At 47.6% G+C, this 16938-nt stretch overlaps 2 protein-coding genes and 1 long non-coding RNA gene across 4 annotated transcripts; all 3 read right to left on the minus strand.

Annotated features, from left to right (window-relative positions):
• Window positions 1–413: 413 nt before the first annotated feature.
• On the minus strand, window positions 414–10296 carry TFAP2C (transcription factor AP-2 gamma). The gene is made up of 7 exons (XM_034066714.1): window positions 10051–10296; window positions 8288–8764; window positions 7982–8033; window positions 6248–6470; window positions 5475–5593; window positions 3930–4071; window positions 414–2088 (listed from the first exon to the last, which is right to left on the minus strand). Exons 1-7 carry the CDS (start codon window positions 10096–10098, stop codon window positions 1803–1805), a joined length of 1347 nt encoding a protein of 448 aa, XP_033922605.1. The 5' UTR covers window positions 10099–10296; the 3' UTR covers window positions 414–1802.
• Window positions 10297–12305: 2009 nt separating this feature from the next.
• Window positions 12306–13521, minus strand: LOC117436753 (uncharacterized). Its single transcript, XM_034066991.1, has 3 exons — window positions 13283–13521; window positions 12981–13168; window positions 12306–12619 (listed from the first exon to the last, which is right to left on the minus strand). The coding sequence occupies exons 1-3, from the start codon at window positions 13483–13485 to the stop codon at window positions 12306–12308; spliced, it is 705 nt and encodes a 234-aa protein (XP_033922882.1). The 5' UTR covers window positions 13486–13521.
• Window positions 13522–15851: 2330 nt separating this feature from the next.
• On the minus strand, window positions 15852–16686 carry LOC115946255 (uncharacterized). 2 transcript variants are annotated; one of them, XR_004080342.2, is made up of 3 exons: window positions 16513–16686; window positions 16203–16367; window positions 15852–15949 (listed from the first exon to the last, which is right to left on the minus strand). It is a non-coding gene; the product is annotated as an uncharacterized lncRNA (long non-coding RNA). The 2 variants fall into 2 exon arrangements; XR_004080341.2 differs by having other exon boundaries at window positions 16203–16686.
• Window positions 16687–16938: the final 252 nt, after the last annotated feature.

Raw genomic sequence — 16938 nt, forward strand, 5'->3', positions numbered from 1 at the left:
CTTCCTACAAAATGCTGTAAACTTCCTCAAATCAGCAAAATTGGGCTGAAACAAGATGAGAAACCCATCAGATCTCACACCCCGGGACTTTGCAAATATTTGTCATAGGAGGCAATAAAGTCCGATTCATCAGAAAACAAAGCTGGCAAGATCAATCTTGCAGTTTCTTTTTAAGCTGCTTGTTTAAATAGGCAGCCTGCATGATAATGAAATCTTAAGAAAAAAGATTCTTGGAGATACATGTTTAATTGAAACGATCAGTTTTACTGGCAAACAGCTCCATATTTCTGTTCTGTTAATCTGAACAAAGTGCTGCAATTATGATTCAATACATAATGTCCTCTAGTGCTGCTCGCCCCACATTCCCGAATTATAGAAAGAAAGCTGGTTTCAGTTAACAAAACATTCCATGCTTCTATCCAGAATACTTTTATTATATGGTTATCATATACATCAGAATTATATTGGGAACATTTACAAATATGTAAAGAGAGTTCAGAACCTCCATTATTCACATACACACTAACTCACACACTCATTTTGCATGTCTAGTCAGTTACCAGGTGAATGATGCACAAAATTTTTGCTTTGTGAGCATACACCTCAGATTAAATCTAATCTTCAGTGGCAAGAATTGAGATATTAAAAAGTCTTAAATACCCTGTATAGCATACCTGTGCATAAACCTAAAGATATGTTTAGCTTACCCATTACCTTTGAAATACTTACCAAAATTAACATTTGAAACCCATTTATAAAAACAAAAAAGTATTAAAAAGTTCACCATTATTTACAAATCCGATTAAATTACACATAAATAAATATTTACATTCAACACACTGCTCCCCTTAATACACATAAAGCCTCCCTGGAAACAGTTTTTTGGCCTTAATAGGCAAAAAAAGAAAATATTCAAAAAAGAGTTATGTGCCTATTCTTTCAAGCTCGCCCCAATTTAAAAACAATATAAATATGTCAATAAAGCTGCAATATCCTCAGACACAGAATTTCCTAAAAGCAGTTTCATTCTGAACTATTCCTCATTTAAAAAACAAAATAAAATCAAGATAAGATTCACTGCAGCCAGCATTGCCGCAGCAATGAAGCCTGAATATTCCCATTAAAAAAATCAGCATGTCAAATGCCATCAGATAACTTTTAAATTGAGCAGGATTTTAGTACTCTCCTATGGTAATGTGAAAATAAAAATGAGAAACCACAAAAAAAACCAAGCAAAACAAAAACCCCCACAGAATAATCTTACTATTTTCAGGTGTTTATAAAAAATTTTAATGTACATAAATCTATATATCATTGTTTAATACTGCTTTATTGTTACTGTTGCATTTAGAGAGAATAAAACCCTGAAATTGTATCAGATAACAAATAGGCTTCCATCTAAAATCTGCATCTTAAAAACTATACATGAAGCTGGTCACCACTAGATACTTAGATGTGGAAAAGATATCTAAATATATCTCTTTGTATATTTCCATCAAAACCCCTTTATAGCACCACTTTTACAGCAAAGGATTTCAAGACGCTTGTACCAAGTACTTATCTTCTGGTAATTGCTTCCACAGGTAAGGGATACTGCAGCTTTTGGAAAGACTTGTCTCATGGATCCAGGAGGAGTGATGATCCTGAATAAGATGAATTTTTTTTCCACCCTTTTTCCCTCTTTTCTTTAAGAAGAAAAAAAAAAAACACCAAAAAACCCCAAATTTCTACGTTCCCCCTGGCAAGAAGATCCCAGTCTGTGCTTAGGAGGAAGAGTTTAAAGTCTGTTTTTTCCCCTCCTTTTACTTCCTGTGCTTATCCATTTTATCAATGGTTTTGTTGGTTTCTGCAGGGCTCTGGTCGCCAGCGTTCATGTATGTTTTGTCTGCTATTTTTAATGCTTCATTTAGGTAGTTCTGGACGGATGTCATGGCAGCACAGATGGCAGCGCTCCCAAAGCCATGCGTGATCAGGCTAAAATGAGTCAAACAGCCCTGGATGCCAGGGTCCAAGATGGGACTAGGTCTCGTGTTTCCAAGAGGAGTTCTGTCCTGAGTGAGGAGGTCTGTGAATTCCTTACAGATTTGCCTGCAAGACACAAAGTGATCACACTTTACACCACGGTGAGAAGTTATGCAAAAGCAAATAAATAAAGAAAGCCAACAGAAAATTTGGCAGTTCTGTGGAATTAAAGAGGTTTCAGAAATTCATTACTTCATCAGCAGCAGTGTCTAAAATTAAAGCCTATTTATTAGCGCCAATTCCTGATGAACCTGCTGTTATATTTATGTCACTAAACCCACACAGACTCTGCAATATAATCTGTCCACCTCTGGTGTCATTTGCTCTAGATTTCAAGGAGGGACTGGGAATTTAGGACTAGTTTCTATGAGAACATCCACAGCTGCAGTTAAGTGATTTAGAAAGACTAAAGCAGTTCAATAGAATGCTCAAGTCAGTTATGAACATTACATATATACACCCTCTTTAAGAGAGACCTGGGCCCTGATCCTGCAAACACTAACACATATGCCTGGCAAAACATGAATGGTTAATAATGCTCAAGCATATGTTGTTTGCTGCTTGCAAATCTGTCCCCTTGATGAGATTTCACAGGAGCTGAGCAATCTTAACAGAATCACTTTATCAGAATTTGTCAATCACAAACGTCTTCCAAGAAGATTCTTGTTATTAGTGCCAATAACAAAAGCAATCATGAAAATACTGGGAGAGCAGAAGGAGCAGGGCTCAGCAAAAAGCAGAATGTTCAAGCTATAGGAAAGAGAGATGCTATATAATTGAATTTCTGATAAATATTCCTTTACATAGAATATATCTTGTAAAAGAAGGTCTCTTTCAGGAAGGCTGGATTAATTCAACAACAGGAGGAGTGTGGTTTTCATGACTTATCCAAGCCCAAAGTCAGAGCATTTCAACAGTTTAGCCAGGCTTTTCTCAGATCTTCTTGCACAGCGAGGGTGCTTTCAAAAGCAACAAATTACATGGACCCCAAAACAGACAACACCTCAGACCAGAAAGGATTGTGAACTGAAGACTTTGTTAAACCTCAGCCTGGGAAGGCAGCAAACACTCCAGCCACTGGTTTAAGACAAGCATAACTCAGCACAAATATTTCCTACCAAAGACCTGTCCAGTACATGGTTTATTTACAGTTACAAGTGTCTGCAGAACAACCATAACAGATCTCTCCCTCAGCCTTCCTCTTCACCAAGGCTTGTAGAAGGAATTTAGTTAAGCACAATGACGTTTCACATCTACCAAAGGTTGGCTTTCACTGAACTATAAAGAACTTCAGACAAACTTCCCCAGAAAGGGACTATCCACAGATCTTGACTCTTTAAGTGCCCAATGGGAAAAACCTGTGTGCTGGTGCTGCCAGAAGCAGTTGTGAGGACATAGGTCCTGAGCTTCCCTTGCATCCAGCATGCCCACCAGTAACTCTCCTTGGAGGTGCCCCTCTGGGCTTCACATACAGGGGGTCGGGGGGTTAACCGGCTCCTGTTCCCAGTCTCACTTTTCCCAGCAGCACCTCTCTCCAGGCCCTCCACCCCAGGACACTTAGGGACAGTTTTTCCTTAGAGATATAGCTAAAGACTTTTTCCTTAAGTATATAGTACTCTTTCCTTGTATAGGACTTTTTCTTTAAGTTTTTGCTACTGTTAAAAGAAATAAAGACAGAACTAGTCCAAACTGCTTTAGAGTTATTATCCAGGGTTATTATTATTGTTATTACTGGTTCAGATAAAGTAAGTTGTCATAGTTGAATTCAAACCAAAACCAAATAAAAAACGTTCCCAGATTAAAGTTACACATGAAAATGTACTATATTCCCCCAGCCATAGGTACTCATGATCATACAAAACATCTTTAAAAAGGAGAAAAGAAAAAAGTCCAAGCCCCAAACTTACTTTGCAGCAAGAAGCATATTCTTCCTGTTTGCCATTTCATTACGGCCCATGTGTGGTCTAGTTAGATATTCGGCCACTGCTTTGGAAGGAAACTCTGTCTCACATACATAACCAAAGTCACGAGCAAGATGTACAGCTTCACCTGGTGTGGGCAAAAGGGAATGATTATTAAGTTTAGCAGCATCTATTTGTTATAATGAGATCAAGGGGGTTAAGGGAAGTGCTGTGAGCTTTTGAGGTATACTCCTGATTTGGAAGGGGACACTGCTGTTACCACCATACCACTCCTTACCATTTTCTAATTGATAGATCAGTGTTTCTTCTTAAGTTTGCATCAAGAAAAAAATACCTACATGGTGACCACTACAAAAAAATAAATCATTCTCTTGCCTCTATAACTAGAAAGAGAAACTCACACCTCTCTCCAGATCAACTTGCAGCAAAGACTGGAAGTCAGGTTAGATCACATTGTGCACATTGTGATTTTTAAAAACCTGGCAACTATATTCCATTTACATAGTAAAAGATCTACCAGTTTAGAATCTTTTCTAAACACTGATAAGCATTTTCATACAGAATATTAATTGAAATTGGTATAACTAGAGCACTTTTCTTTTTTTCCATTAAGGCAATGTGATCAGGCTTAAAAGAACATATTGGCATGACCAGTGCATTACCTGTAAGGTACACGTGTACACATGCACACACATAAGTTCTCTTAAACCCAACTTCCAAAGTTTTTAAATGGAAGCTGCTATATAATCTTAGCTAAAGTAGAAGTGAAATAGCAATAAGGTATTAGATCATTATTCAACTTTTCAATTGCTGCTTCCATTCCTATTAAATTGTACCACTACCAGGAGCTGCTTTAAACAGAGACACAGAACAACCACACACATACATATACAGCTTTCACATCAGCTTAGCTGATAGAGGGTTCACATAGCATGTTACAGATTAAAGGGGCTCCAGTTTCTTATCAGGAAGTCAGAAGCTATAAATCTCACTTTATATGCTTGTTTATTAGAAAAGCTGCTGAGGACACGTCTGAGGTAGGGCCGGGTGCTAGAGTCAGCTGCACAGACTTTTAGTTTCTCAACAAGGAGCTAAACCCACTAATGTGATGAGTTTCACCCCTTTTGCCTGTCCCTGCCCACAAAACCTGAAACAACCTACCCCCCTGCCTCAAGAAACACAGACTGGATAAGATGCATTTTGAATGTCTTGGCATATAGAAGTTATTGCATCCCTGCCAGCATCCCTGCGATGCAGCCATGAGGAAGAGGAGCATCAGCTGGGTTTGTGGAGGTAGGGCGCTAAGGCCAAGGGCATAGCAACCAAATTTGAAAGGACAAGAAGGGGTGAGGAACCTCTCAAAGGCAACACCAGCTGTTAGCTGCTGCAGTCCCCATCGTACTCACTTTAAAACAAACAAACCCCTATTTATTATATTCATTGACTTTCTAGACTTTCCATGCTTTGCCTAGAGGATAAAAGCCATACACAAGGGAAAAAGTTTATTTTTAAGACACATTTAACACTGACCTTCCACCAAAGATGTCAATAGTGTCACATTTGCAGCTTTCCTTCTACCAGCAGGAAGATTCAAGCCAATTTTATCCAGTTTTTCCCTTAATGATCTGCCACCATTTTTAGATTTAGCTCTGTAATTAAAGAGAAAAAAAAGTACTTTTTTATCTTCAGGGAACACTTCTTTTTAAAGATGAGAAATTCCAGTTACTGACATTCAATAGGGTTCTACTTGGGAGGGAATAAAGAGCATGCTTTTTTCAGGTGACCTAGTTTTTAAATGCCCTGCGACAAACCAGCCAGGATGAAATATAGCAGAGGTCAAAATCAAAATGCTTCTAACTTCACCATCAAAGCAAACAGCTGTAGAACGATTACAAGCCAAATTAAGTGTATGCAAAAAAAAGGACATACTAAGTGTCCTTGTAATGATTAATCAAGACCAGGAGATTTAATCCAAAAATCATTCCATGGGGAATGAGTTTGTCACAGGAATAAGAAATCTCCATGAGCCATTTTTGAGACAAAAATTCAACTTCAAACAGAGAACAAGAATTGCTGTCAGAGCTGTTAATAGCACTTCTCGAGAAGTAGCAGAAGTGCAAAGAAGTTTTATTTCCAAAGCCCATTAGGATTCAGTGTTGCTGGGCTTCTTAAAAATCAGAAATTCACTACAAGGCTTTCTGAGCTCCTCGTTATGCTAATCCGGCTGCTCGCACAAGCACAAGGAAAATCACAGACAATGGACAGGATGGGGATGGCTGGGAGGGGAGTGGGAGCCTACCTACCTTCGGAGTACTCCTCCCAGCAAAGAGGCATTGAGGCACTCGGGGGGCGAGAGCCGCCTCTGCACCTCTGCTACTGTCACTTTGTATTTCGATGTGGAGCTCAGGAGGGAAAGTCTGCCCGGAACCGAACAAAATACTTCATTGGGGTTTATGACCACTCCAATTAGTCCATCCTTTTGGCAGGGAAGACTCAGAGCACTGTTTTTCGTTAAGGAAATGGGACCTGTGGGACGAGGAGGGAAAACAGGTATTTTATAAAAGGGAGAAATAGGAAGAGGAAAGTGAATTTCCTTTCTACAAAAAAAGACTAGGAGAGATTTAGTTTTGTGCTAAATGTTCACACTACTGCCCCCTCACCCCCATCCCCAGCATTTATTTGCAGCACAGGGCTCGGCTGCAGCAAAAAGGTCCCCACAACTAATCCCAAGCAGCTGTATTTTGCCACACTAATTTTCAAGGAGCTGCCGAACACAACTAAGAACACGTTTAGAAAACGCACAAACCCCCACGTTTTTGGAGCAGCACGCTGCAAGTTAGCAAATCCGTGCCCATAGAAAGCCCTATTCAACTACAGACTCCAAATCAGCATCCTTCACTGCTGCCAAAAAAACCCTTCTGAGCCGGAGCAGGGAGAAGCCTCCCAGCTCCTGCTGGGCTTCACCTTCCACCACGCACACGCGGATGTAAGAAACTGCCTTTGGAATTTAATCCGAACAAATTCGTAACAGACAACACAGTGGAGAGGGATAGAGCCCAGAGGAGAACTGAAAGTAAAACGTTGCTCCTTAACGGCTTCAGCCTTTAAGTGAACAGGGACCAAAAATGCTTGGCAAGAAGCGAGCCACACATCCAGCTTTTCCATCCCGGATGTATTCACCCGTTAACCTGGCGGCAGCACCGATCAGAAAGGGTTAAAGAGCCGAGGTCGGCCCTGCTCCCCGGAGGGGGAAAGATTTTTCAGTGGTGCATCTGACAACGAAATTATTCTCCCATGAGCTAAAGGCAGCAATCAGCGCTCTGACAAACACTTCTGCTTTTCCTCAGCCGGGTTTTTGTTTGAAGTCTTCACAGGAAACTTCCACCGATTTAATTTTTTTTTAAAGCACAAATTTGTTTAAAAACAAAAGCAGGGAAGGAAGGAAAAAAAAAGAGAAAAAAAGAAAAAAAAACACCTCTAAATGGCTGTAAATGGAGCCAATTCGTCTTTCTCCTTCCTTAAAACCTCAGCTACAAAGCAATTTCGATTAAGGTAAAGCCGAGCAGTCTTCTGCCAGCGATCTTGTTGCCTTCTTCAGTCTTGTGAAGAAGTTGAAGGAAAAAAATAACAAAAGAAAACCCAAAAAGCCGTCTTCGAGTGCTGCAACAAAAAAAAGCCCAACCAAAACCAAAACAACCCAAAAGTCAGCCCCGAGTCCCTTTGCACGCGTACTCCAGGGCAGCATTACATTTGATCCAAGGTCCTGGTTTCGATTAAGGCCGCACAGAAGGGCGGGGGCTATTCCGATGGGGAAGACTGGGGGCCCCCTGCCCAGGGTTTGTCCCCGCGGGCGCTTTGCTCGGAGGGCATTAGACAGAAAAATCCAGCGACTTCGAGAGGGCAATAAAAACTTCTCCTCCCTCCCGATCCGAAAGGATTTGTCTTTGGAAAGATAATAAGGCGTCAATTCACCGGTGCGTCATTAAACTTTTTAACTATTGACAAGGGAAAGTAAACTACAGTGCCACCTTACTGACCTTTTCTAATGACTGTCTGGTCATGCATTAGTAAGTGTTGATCTTCCACGTTCTGGAAAGAGAAAGGGGAGAAAGTTTCGCACCTTGAACAGCTGAGAGAAAAGGAGACCGGGGCTTTCGGGGGACACCCCCATCCCACGCGTCCCGTTTTCAGAGCAGACGAGGAGAAAAGGCGGGTTTCGCTTCAAGGACGGGGATAGGGCAGGTGAAGGTGCAGAAGAGGACGGTGCCCGGCTCCGCCGCAGGGCGTCTGGGCATCCCGGCAGCCCCTGTCCCGCGGGGTGGAGGGGGACACAGAACCCTTACCTGCACCTCCTCCATCTGGTGAGCCATGTCGTGCAGGCCCAGGTTATCAGCCAGCGCGGAGGCATCCAGCCCGTGCCCGTGGGGCAGGAGCAGCTCGGAACGGCGGTACGTTTCCCTGCGGGCACCGGCGGAACCGCTCTCCAGCGCCGAAAGGTGAGGGACGAGGCCGGGGCGGCTGTGGGGGGCGAGGCCGGGAGGGTCCTGGCTCTGTCGGCTGGGCCAGGCGCTCTGCTGCTGGCTGGGGGGCGGCGGCGGCGGCTGGTGCAGGGGGTTGATGGAGAAGGGGTCCCCAAGGTGGGAGTAGGGGTCGCTGGACTGGGAGTAAGGCAGCGGCTGGTACGGCGGGGGGAAGTAAGGGGGCTGGAAGTCGGAGGCGCCCGAGTGGGAGAGCGGCGGAGCCGGGCTGTACAGGTGTTGGCTGACAGCAGAGAGGTGCGGGAGCCGCGGGTTCCCGTTGCTGCTCCCATCGTGCCGATCCTGGAAAGCACAGAGGGGTGGGGGAGAGGGAAGCCGGCCGTCAGCGGGGGGCTGACGGGCAGCGGACCGGATCCGGGGGAAGGCACTTGCCGATCCCGGGGAAAGAGAGGAGAGGAGCGAAGAGCAGCCCGGTTCCTGCCCAGGAGCCTTCTTTTAAAAGGCATTTCACGAAACAAGTCAGTCCCACTCCCAGGAAGAGATTACAAACCAGTTTTGTGTGCTATCTTCACCGCGACTACAGCAGACTAACCCTCAACGCTTGTGCAAGTCATTGGGGAGGATCATTAAAATCAGGCAAATTCAAATCAGAGACACGCAGCCCGATTTCCGCCGGTCTGTCCCGGCTGGGGAGGAGACTCGGGGGCCGGGAGCTGCGGACCCACCGCCCTTGGGGAGAAGGCCACAGTACCGTGTGTGTCCCCCCCGCTCGCCCTAGGCCCTGGAGCTGCTCGGGAGGGGAAGGCGGTGTCCCCGTCCAACCGTCCCGTCTCCGCTTCTCCCCCGATTCCAAATCTCAGCAGTCAAGAGCTGAAATGTCTACATTGAACTGATCCAGGGATTTAGCAGCTTCTGGCTTCACAGTCATTAAAATAACAGGGCCAGTTAATAAGAGGTGAATGGGGTCCCAAATGGAGCGTGAAGCGGGAACTGCAGCTAATCTGTAGGAGCCAAGCAGGCGGACCAGGACCACGGCCGCTTTCGAAGAGATCAAAACCCGAGCGGGGAGCGCCTCACTGGGGTGGGAAACGCTCCCGCGGAGGGGAGCGTGGGAAGGAAGAACGGCGTAGGGCTCAGCCCCGCCAGAGGCTACCTGCGGGCCGGCTGCACCGCACGCGTCCATCCGGACCGGGCCGGCGGGCTGAGGATTTTGGGGGTCTTGGTCCCGCACTCCGCCAGCACACTTGGGGGCTGCCGGCACCGGTACCCCTGCCACTGCCTCCTGCTCCTCTGCTTGTGCCCCCAGACCGCTCAAAGGGGACACCCCGAGCCCGGAAGGCGCAGCTCCGCCAGGCGGGTGGGGGATGCGGGAGGAGAGCTCCCTTCTGCCAGACGGGGCTTTCACCCAGTTTTGTTTCAGAGTTCAAAAACTAGAAAAGTAGAATTCTCCTCTCCAAAGGAAAACATGAAAAAGCAAACCGGGATTCCTCAGGAAGGGTCAAACCCCGCTCGGCGGGACGGCGGGATAGCCCGGACAGAAGGGGATGGTGGGTGGGGGGGCGGCGGAGCTCCGCGCTGCCCCAGGCCGGACCCCCGTCTTTAGTGCCGCCCCTCCCCACGGTTCTCACCTCGCAGTCCTCTTCATACTTGACATTATCTGCTAGCTTCCACAACATGGCGTCCAGCGTCCAAACCAGGTGTGTGGTGCCGAAAACAGACGAGAGCTCAGCCCCCCCCCACGGGCGGTAAATCCACGTCGGCGCTGGGGAAGAGGAGCTGCCCCCCGGACGGAGCTCAGTTGGCAGGCATGAAGGCAGATGACGGACTAAACCTCCGCGCTTATGGTCACTCGGTTTTTTTTCCCTGCCCAGACGCCCTTAATGGCAATAGGATTATCATAACTCCTCCCCAGGGATGGCTCCGGAGCCGCGGCCGCCAGCCATTCAGGAGAGAGCGCGCAGCCTCAAGCCACTCCTTCCGCGTTGCTCTCCGCGCCCGCGGAGGAGTGAGGAGGCAGCGCGGAGTCGGAACAGGACACCCCTCAGTGCCCTCAGAGCGCTAGTTGCGCAGCCCTGACCCTACCAAGAAGGGGTCACGCGTGGACACCCCCTAACACCCCACTGCAAAGAGACTGCCCCCCCAAGTCCACCACGTGTTGGATTAGTTGGGGGGGGGGTATTTCCACTTCCATGCATGGAAAGACTTTGCCGAGGTCGGCGTGGGGGGGTGCAGCGCCCGAGCCCCCCCCGCGCTCCTCGGCTTCTGCGCGAAATAAACTCCCCAAAAGTCCTGCTTGCAAAAGGAAAAGGTCCGAGCGCCAGCCTGAGCCCAATCTGCATAATTGCCAAGAGTTTGAATTACTGATTACAACTTGTAAGCTACCGATGTTTAAGGTATAATTTACTTAATTATCCGACAAGATTATTGCAGTTGTGCTGGATCCCTGGTAGGTAAAGCAGCACTGATTCAGTGTCCTCGATTCGGGGCTGCGCCAATGGTGCCACCGGTTCCTCGCATCTTTATTATTTTTATGTTTCTGCTAACGAAAATTATTCCCGTCTAATCTTTTCGCTCTCACTCGGGGCTGGGGAAGCAGGTTGGAGGTGAGACAGACATTTTCGGACGCCGGGAGCTCACTTTCATTTAAGCTTTGAAAATACTTCCCTGCCAAATTGCTACCTTTCTGCAGCCATTTGATCTATGCAGTTATGGTGTCAGACAAAATGAACATCGTTTTCAACAGCAACGATTTCTCCCAGTGTTTTAAGGTGCATCCGGATCGCTGCTCATTTACATGAGAGGAGCAAGTGGTTGTTTTTTTATAGCAGGGACAAAAGCTGACCCGGGGACGGGGCTGGCAGCAGAGATCTGGGCTGTCAGCGCCGGGACCAGCCGCCCCAGAGCTGTTACTAAAGGCCGCAGATAGACCCACGTCTTGGGGTTTAAACCTGTTCACACTTCCCCTTCTTTCTCTAAATATCAGGAAACTAAAAAAATAAAGTGGAAAAATAACAATAATAATAAAAAACCGAGGAATAATAATTTAAAAAAAAAAGCAAAACCACACAAAAAAAATTAAAAGAAACACCATCTAAAAGCAAAAAAAAAAAAAAAAACAAACCCCTCCATCCAACTAAATGATTGATCTAAAGCTAAACCCGAGGAGGACGGGGGTGCTGGGGTAGCTGTTGGAGGTGTTATCTGCCTTATCTAGCACGCAGGTGCTGATTTGCAGCAGCTGCATTAAGCCCAACACCATCATCAGGGACTCCGCATTATCATTTTTGGTGGAGTCTCTATTTATTCTCCCCCCCCCCCCCCCCAACGATGGTGTTTTTCTTCCAGGGATGTTTCTTTGAAATGCAGTTCGTGACGATTATTAGCGAGTGTGCTTGCGCTGCTCCTGGCGTCATTAAGACTGGGAATCTAAATAATAAAAGACAGGGGGAGCTTAAAGTTCATTTGTATTAAAGGGACAAGATGGATTTAGAAAGAAACGAGGAAGGGAACCGTCGAGCTTCCCAGATTTGAGATCAGCTTCTCTTCCCCCCGAAGAGTCCCTGTATTGTAGCGACGTTGGTCATTTTTGTCAGAACCTCAGAAATCAAATTTGCTTTCTGCTCAAAAATATCACCCAAAGAGGGGACCGTGATTTTCTCACTCTTTAGAATTGTCAAGGTCTGAACACCTTCGGTTTGCTACCTTTGGTGGCCAGAATCACGGAGATTAATCCATTTTCTTATTATTTGCTGTGTATATGTAAATAATATTTATAAATAAAGGCGTGCAAGAGGATGAGTGATTTATAAGAAATTATCTAAACAAGGCGACCAAAACAAGGACTTGGCTTCCTAGAAAACAACCCGAGAAAGCAGAGGAGACGCTAAACACGGCAAGTTTGAGGCAAACTTTCCCGTGCATCCACTTGCTCCTCGGTCTCCGCTCGCAGCAGCGGCAGCTGCCGGGGATCAGCACAGGGCTCGGGGCTCTGCGGTGAGCAGACAGCAGGGCACGGGCAGGCCCTGGCTCTGCCCTCCGCCTCCCGCGGCGTGCCTGGCCGGGAGCAGCGTCCTCCGCGCCCGGCCCCTCCGCGCAGGTGATGCCGCCCCAGGGCCGAGCGCGGCTCCTGCCGCGGGTGCTCCCGAGGGATGCGCTGATGAAATAAGCGGCCGGCACCGGGCAGCTCAGCGGCGTGTGCTGCAGGGGGAACGGGGGTTCGGCTTTAGCGCCTTTGGAGACGCTCTCTCGCCGAAGAACGGCTGCCGCCCCCCCTCTCCCCTTTTACGCTCAAGCCAGCGAAGCAACGAGGTGACCGAGGCCACCGGCAAAGCTCCCCGGCGGCCGTGCCCAAGCCCTCCCCGTGGAGCCCTCCTTTTCCAGGGACCTGAAAGGCACCGGCAGCCAGAGTTGCTGCAGGGATCGGGCACTTCCCTGGGTGCTCCCTCAGGGACCACAGGTCAGGGCTCTTCAGAAACCGAGCAGTCAGGGAGGCAGCTGCTGGCAGGTGGCAGTTTTATTTACTTATTAAATAAATAAACACATAAAATGGTGTCCTCACTTTGGGGACATCCCCTGTTTCCCATAAAAGGGGGTTTCTTGCTTCCTGGGGGCTTAGTTCTCCTCACACCCCTCTTTTTACGAGGACGCAGGTTCCCGTGGGGGCCCGCAAAGCCCCCCGAGGTGTGAGCACTCTCTGGGGAGGGAGCCAGCGCCACTGCCGAGTCTCTGTCACATCCAGTATTTTTCCTATTTGGCAGCAATTAAAAGAGAGCGTGGGGATGTTAATTAGTTACATCCCTCTTCCTTTAAAAATTATTTAAACATACACGTATCTTGTATCCTTAATGAGACTCCAGCAACCTGTCCGGGTTGTCGCCTCTGCTCCTCCACCGCTGTACAAAGGGAGCTGCTGCCCCCCGGGCCCGGCAGAGCTTCCGTATAACTTCCACGCCGAGCCCGCGGGGAGGAAAGCGGGGTGTCGTGTGTGTGTCCCGGCACGGAGCCCGCAGCACAGAGGGACAGAACACACCCCCCGCTTTACCCCTATAGCCGGGGTCCTCCATGGCGGGGCCGCGGATACCTGAGCACGGAGCTGCGCACTGCATATGCACTCTCTTCCCCCCCGCCCCGGCTTATGCCCTCAATGCCAGCCACATCCCTGGCTCCCCAGCCCCGGAGCTCCCCCCGCCGGGTTCCTTTCTCGGCGGCTGCCTCTCACGGTCCTTCTCCGCTGCTGGACGGCTCCGATCTGCCCGCGGCGAAGCTGGGATACTTTAGAGAGGGTTTTGCCGCAGATCCGCCGTTTCCCCTCCCTTTACGGCGCCCCTGGGGATGAATGTGTGTGTTCGTGCTTCCCCGTGGCTGCTCCCACCGGGAGCATCCCTGACCTACGGAACCTCTTCCCCGCCTTCCCCAGCCCCTGGAGGGCAGCGGCCGATCGGGAGCCGCTGTCTCAACTGCTTCAGCAGCTGCTCCGTCTGCCTCCACCTTCCCGAAGCTCCCTCAGCCCCGTCGGGCTCCATGGGCACCCACACCGGTGTCACACCGGTACTTGAGGTGCGGTGGGGGAGCCAGAAGCTGAAGGTTCCGGCCCCAGCAGTCGCTCTCCTGCAGCTTGTTCCCCAGCAGAGAAAGCGAAGAACTTTGGGAGAGCTGAGGGGGGTGCACCGTCGAGCACCCATCACCTGCCCAGCTCTTGCCTCCGGTTCCAGCCCCTGCTTCTGCAGGAGCCGAGAAGAAAGCGTGCCCACAGCATGGCTAGTTTTCTCCCAGCCTATTAATTTGCTTAATAAACACGATTCCAGCTAAGTGTTCTTCCTGCTCCTTCCCGGTGGAGCTGGAGGAATAGAGTCCCCCGGCCAGAGCACACCGTGAGCCCGCAGCGGGAGAATGTGTTTAGCAATTCACGACTGAAGTGACAGACTGATGCTCTCGGGCGCTGGGTCAGGCGCTGGATGTGGCAGAGGCTCAGCAGTGGTGTGCAACTGCCTCAGGCTCCTGCAGAGGAGTTCCTCTGGCTTTTGCACTGCAGCTCTGTCAATCTGGATGGTTTGGATACCTGGGAAGCAGGGAGCTCACAGGCTGCCTGCAGCCATGGCGTGGGCCAGGAAAGTGCAAGACACAAATTCCCAGCCTGTCCGTGTCCTTGGGGCAGGGGATGACCACCACTGTTTTTACCTTGGTCTTGTCATTCATAAACCAAGGTTAATGGTCCCAGTGCTGTCCAGAGCTGGATTCCTATGAGCTGGGACCAAGGGAGAAGTGGGAGCTGTGGTCCCCAAGGCCCTTGAATCTCTGCCCAGTGACCTTGAGGTACTTCCTTGGGGCTCTGACACTTGCCTGCAGTGGTGTGTGATCACTCGCTCCAGGAGACATGCTCTGATTATTTTTTATTCCCTACATTTTATATCCGTTAGGAGCAGCAGTGCCAAGATCTTCACTGCTGTCAGCCATTGTGTTGCTCCAAAGGATGCCCTTGCTGGACTGTGTGTGATAGAACTCAGTTCGCTAGTGCAGGAGGCAGACTACACATCAGAAAAAAAACCCCAAGATCGAAAACCAGAAACAGTCAAAACACTACAATGTTAAATGAGAAATCAGGATTCATAAATTTAGTTAGGCTCTTTTCTGGAAGCAAAAAGATAAACAGACTCTTGGCACAGTATGCATAATTCATACTTTGTAAAATAAAGCCTTGGTGGATCGTACATTCCTACAGCTAATTGCTTACACTACAATAAGGAAAAAAAGCCCCAGTACCACAAAAAGAAAGAATCCCATAGCCTGAACCAGCAGAAAAGCAAGTATTTAAAAAACAGACACAGAAATGAGCTGAAAAAATATTGCTCAGCCCCATTCAAGCTGTAGCTAATACAAATCCTTCAATACAAGCCTCCCACTCCTTCTGCCCTTTTAGAAACAGGAGTGCACACTGTCACTGAGCTGTACTTGCACTGTGAAAACATCTGCCATGAGATGCTGTCTGTATTCTCTCTTCTGCTTTCAGAGTATACACAGCCCACATGATACCCTAAAGGATGCACCATGTTTTAAGAAAACAAGTGCTGGGGCACAGCAGTGATGGTATGGGGAAGGTTTTGGGCAGAGATGGGCACCAGGTACAACAGGTCTTTTCCATATCCCCAGCTTCGAGGGGTCCTGCAGCTTGTGCACCTTTAGGGAATCCATCAAGTGTGTCAAGCGTGCTTTTAAAATATCCCCTTCTCCATGTAGACACACACATATACACAGACATGCACGAACTGAAAATCCTAATAGATAAATATATAGATATCCTAATAGATAAATAACCTAAACACTTTCAAAGGTGATTTTGAGCACAATATAAAGGAGCTCAGCAGAGATGCAGACAGTACCTGTGCAGTAGGAAAGGGATTTAGAGAACAGGCAGATGCCTTCTTTGTAGTTACCTTTCACTCTTCATTCATCTTAAAGGGGTGATGAAATCAGTAAACTGACCTCAATGTCAGGGAAATGGGTCATGTGAGTTGAAGCTGAGGATTTTCCCTGTAGGCAATGTAAAGAAGTAAAGAAAACAAATTCAGTTACTCTTACTTCCATAGTCCAGGTTCTTTAAGATTCCTAATCCCTCTAAACAGCCATCTTCCCTGGAGCCCTCCATCAGAGCTGGGCTGGAGAAAATCTGAACTGTGTCAGATATGGGGGAAAACCTTGGAAGGACAAAGGGACAACAACAGAACTTGCAATCTCTTTGGCCTTTTTATCACTTAACAGCAAAGCAGAGCACAAGGACACTCACCCTTCCATGTCCCCTTTAATAGATTACCACAGGTGTTTGCATACTTGCAATGCATTGGAAAATACAGAGGGTTTTGTGGCATCACGTTTCCTCCTTTTGTGGTGTTTCTCCATTGCTGATGCCCCAGTGAGCTGCAGGTCTATTAGATGGCAAGATGAAGCAGAGCTGTACAGAGAGAAAGAATGAATGGCTGGCAAAAACTACATCAGTCAAAACTCTGCCCCTAATGCACCCTGTCATTTCTAATCACACTAATAAGGCACCAGGGAAGGGCTGTCAGCATTATGAAATATCAGGTGCTAGAAAATACCTCCAAATTCTTCCAAACCTGCTCCAAGCTGTGCTCTCAAGGACTGGATGTTGCAGGTGTACGTGCAGAGACAGGAGTGCAGGGTGATGCTGCGTGGTTCCTGTAGCAAATATATGCAGACTCTGGATATTTTAAAAATAGATTTGTTTTCTTTTTCCATGCAAAATGATTTGCAAAGCTTCATGCAGTGCTGCTGCAGCAAAGGCACAAAGGAGATACTCTGAGGTGAAGGAATGCATGCCACTTAGAAAGCTCTTATCTGTGTCCAGCTGATTGCACACAGGTAGGATAGCAGAAAGACACAGATTTGGGATGTCCAGGTGATTCTTCTTGTATTAAAACCCTGCACTCTTTGCTATTTAGTGATAAAACAGAGGCAATAAGATTTGGAGTGCTTCAGTTCAAATCTAACTCGAGGCAGCATTT

Source organism: Melopsittacus undulatus, chromosome 10 (genome assembly GCF_012275295.1).
Source record: "Melopsittacus undulatus isolate bMelUnd1 chromosome 10, bMelUnd1.mat.Z, whole genome shotgun sequence".
Lineage (NCBI taxonomy): Eukaryota > Metazoa > Chordata > Aves > Psittaciformes > Psittaculidae > Melopsittacus > Melopsittacus undulatus.

Excerpts from the sequence above, each read along its gene's own strand:
- TFAP2C (XM_034066714.1), bottom strand. The coding sequence starts at position 10,098 with ATGTTGTGGAAGCTAGCAGATAATGTCAAGTATGAAGAGGACTGCGAG. Across the intron at positions 8,034-8,287 it reads ACCAGATGGAGGAGGTGCAG|AACGTGGAAGATCAACACTT; the intron begins GTAAGGGTTCTG and ends TTCTCTTTCCAG. Across the intron at positions 2,089-3,929 it reads AATATGCTTCTTGCTGCAAA|GCAAATCTGTAAGGAATTCA; the intron begins GTAAGTTTGGGG and ends TGTGTCTTGCAG.
- LOC117436753 (XM_034066991.1), bottom strand. The coding sequence starts at position 13,485 with ATGGAGGACCCCGGCTATAGGGGTAAAGCGGGGGGTGTGTTCTGTCCC. Across the intron at positions 13,169-13,282 it reads AGAGGCGACAACCCGGACAG|GAAAAATACTGGATGTGACA; the intron begins GTTGCTGGAGTC and ends GCTGCCAAATAG. Across the intron at positions 12,620-12,980 it reads AAACAGGGGATGTCCCCAAA|CACACGCCGCTGAGCTGCCC; the intron begins GTGAGGACACCA and ends TTCCCCCTGCAG.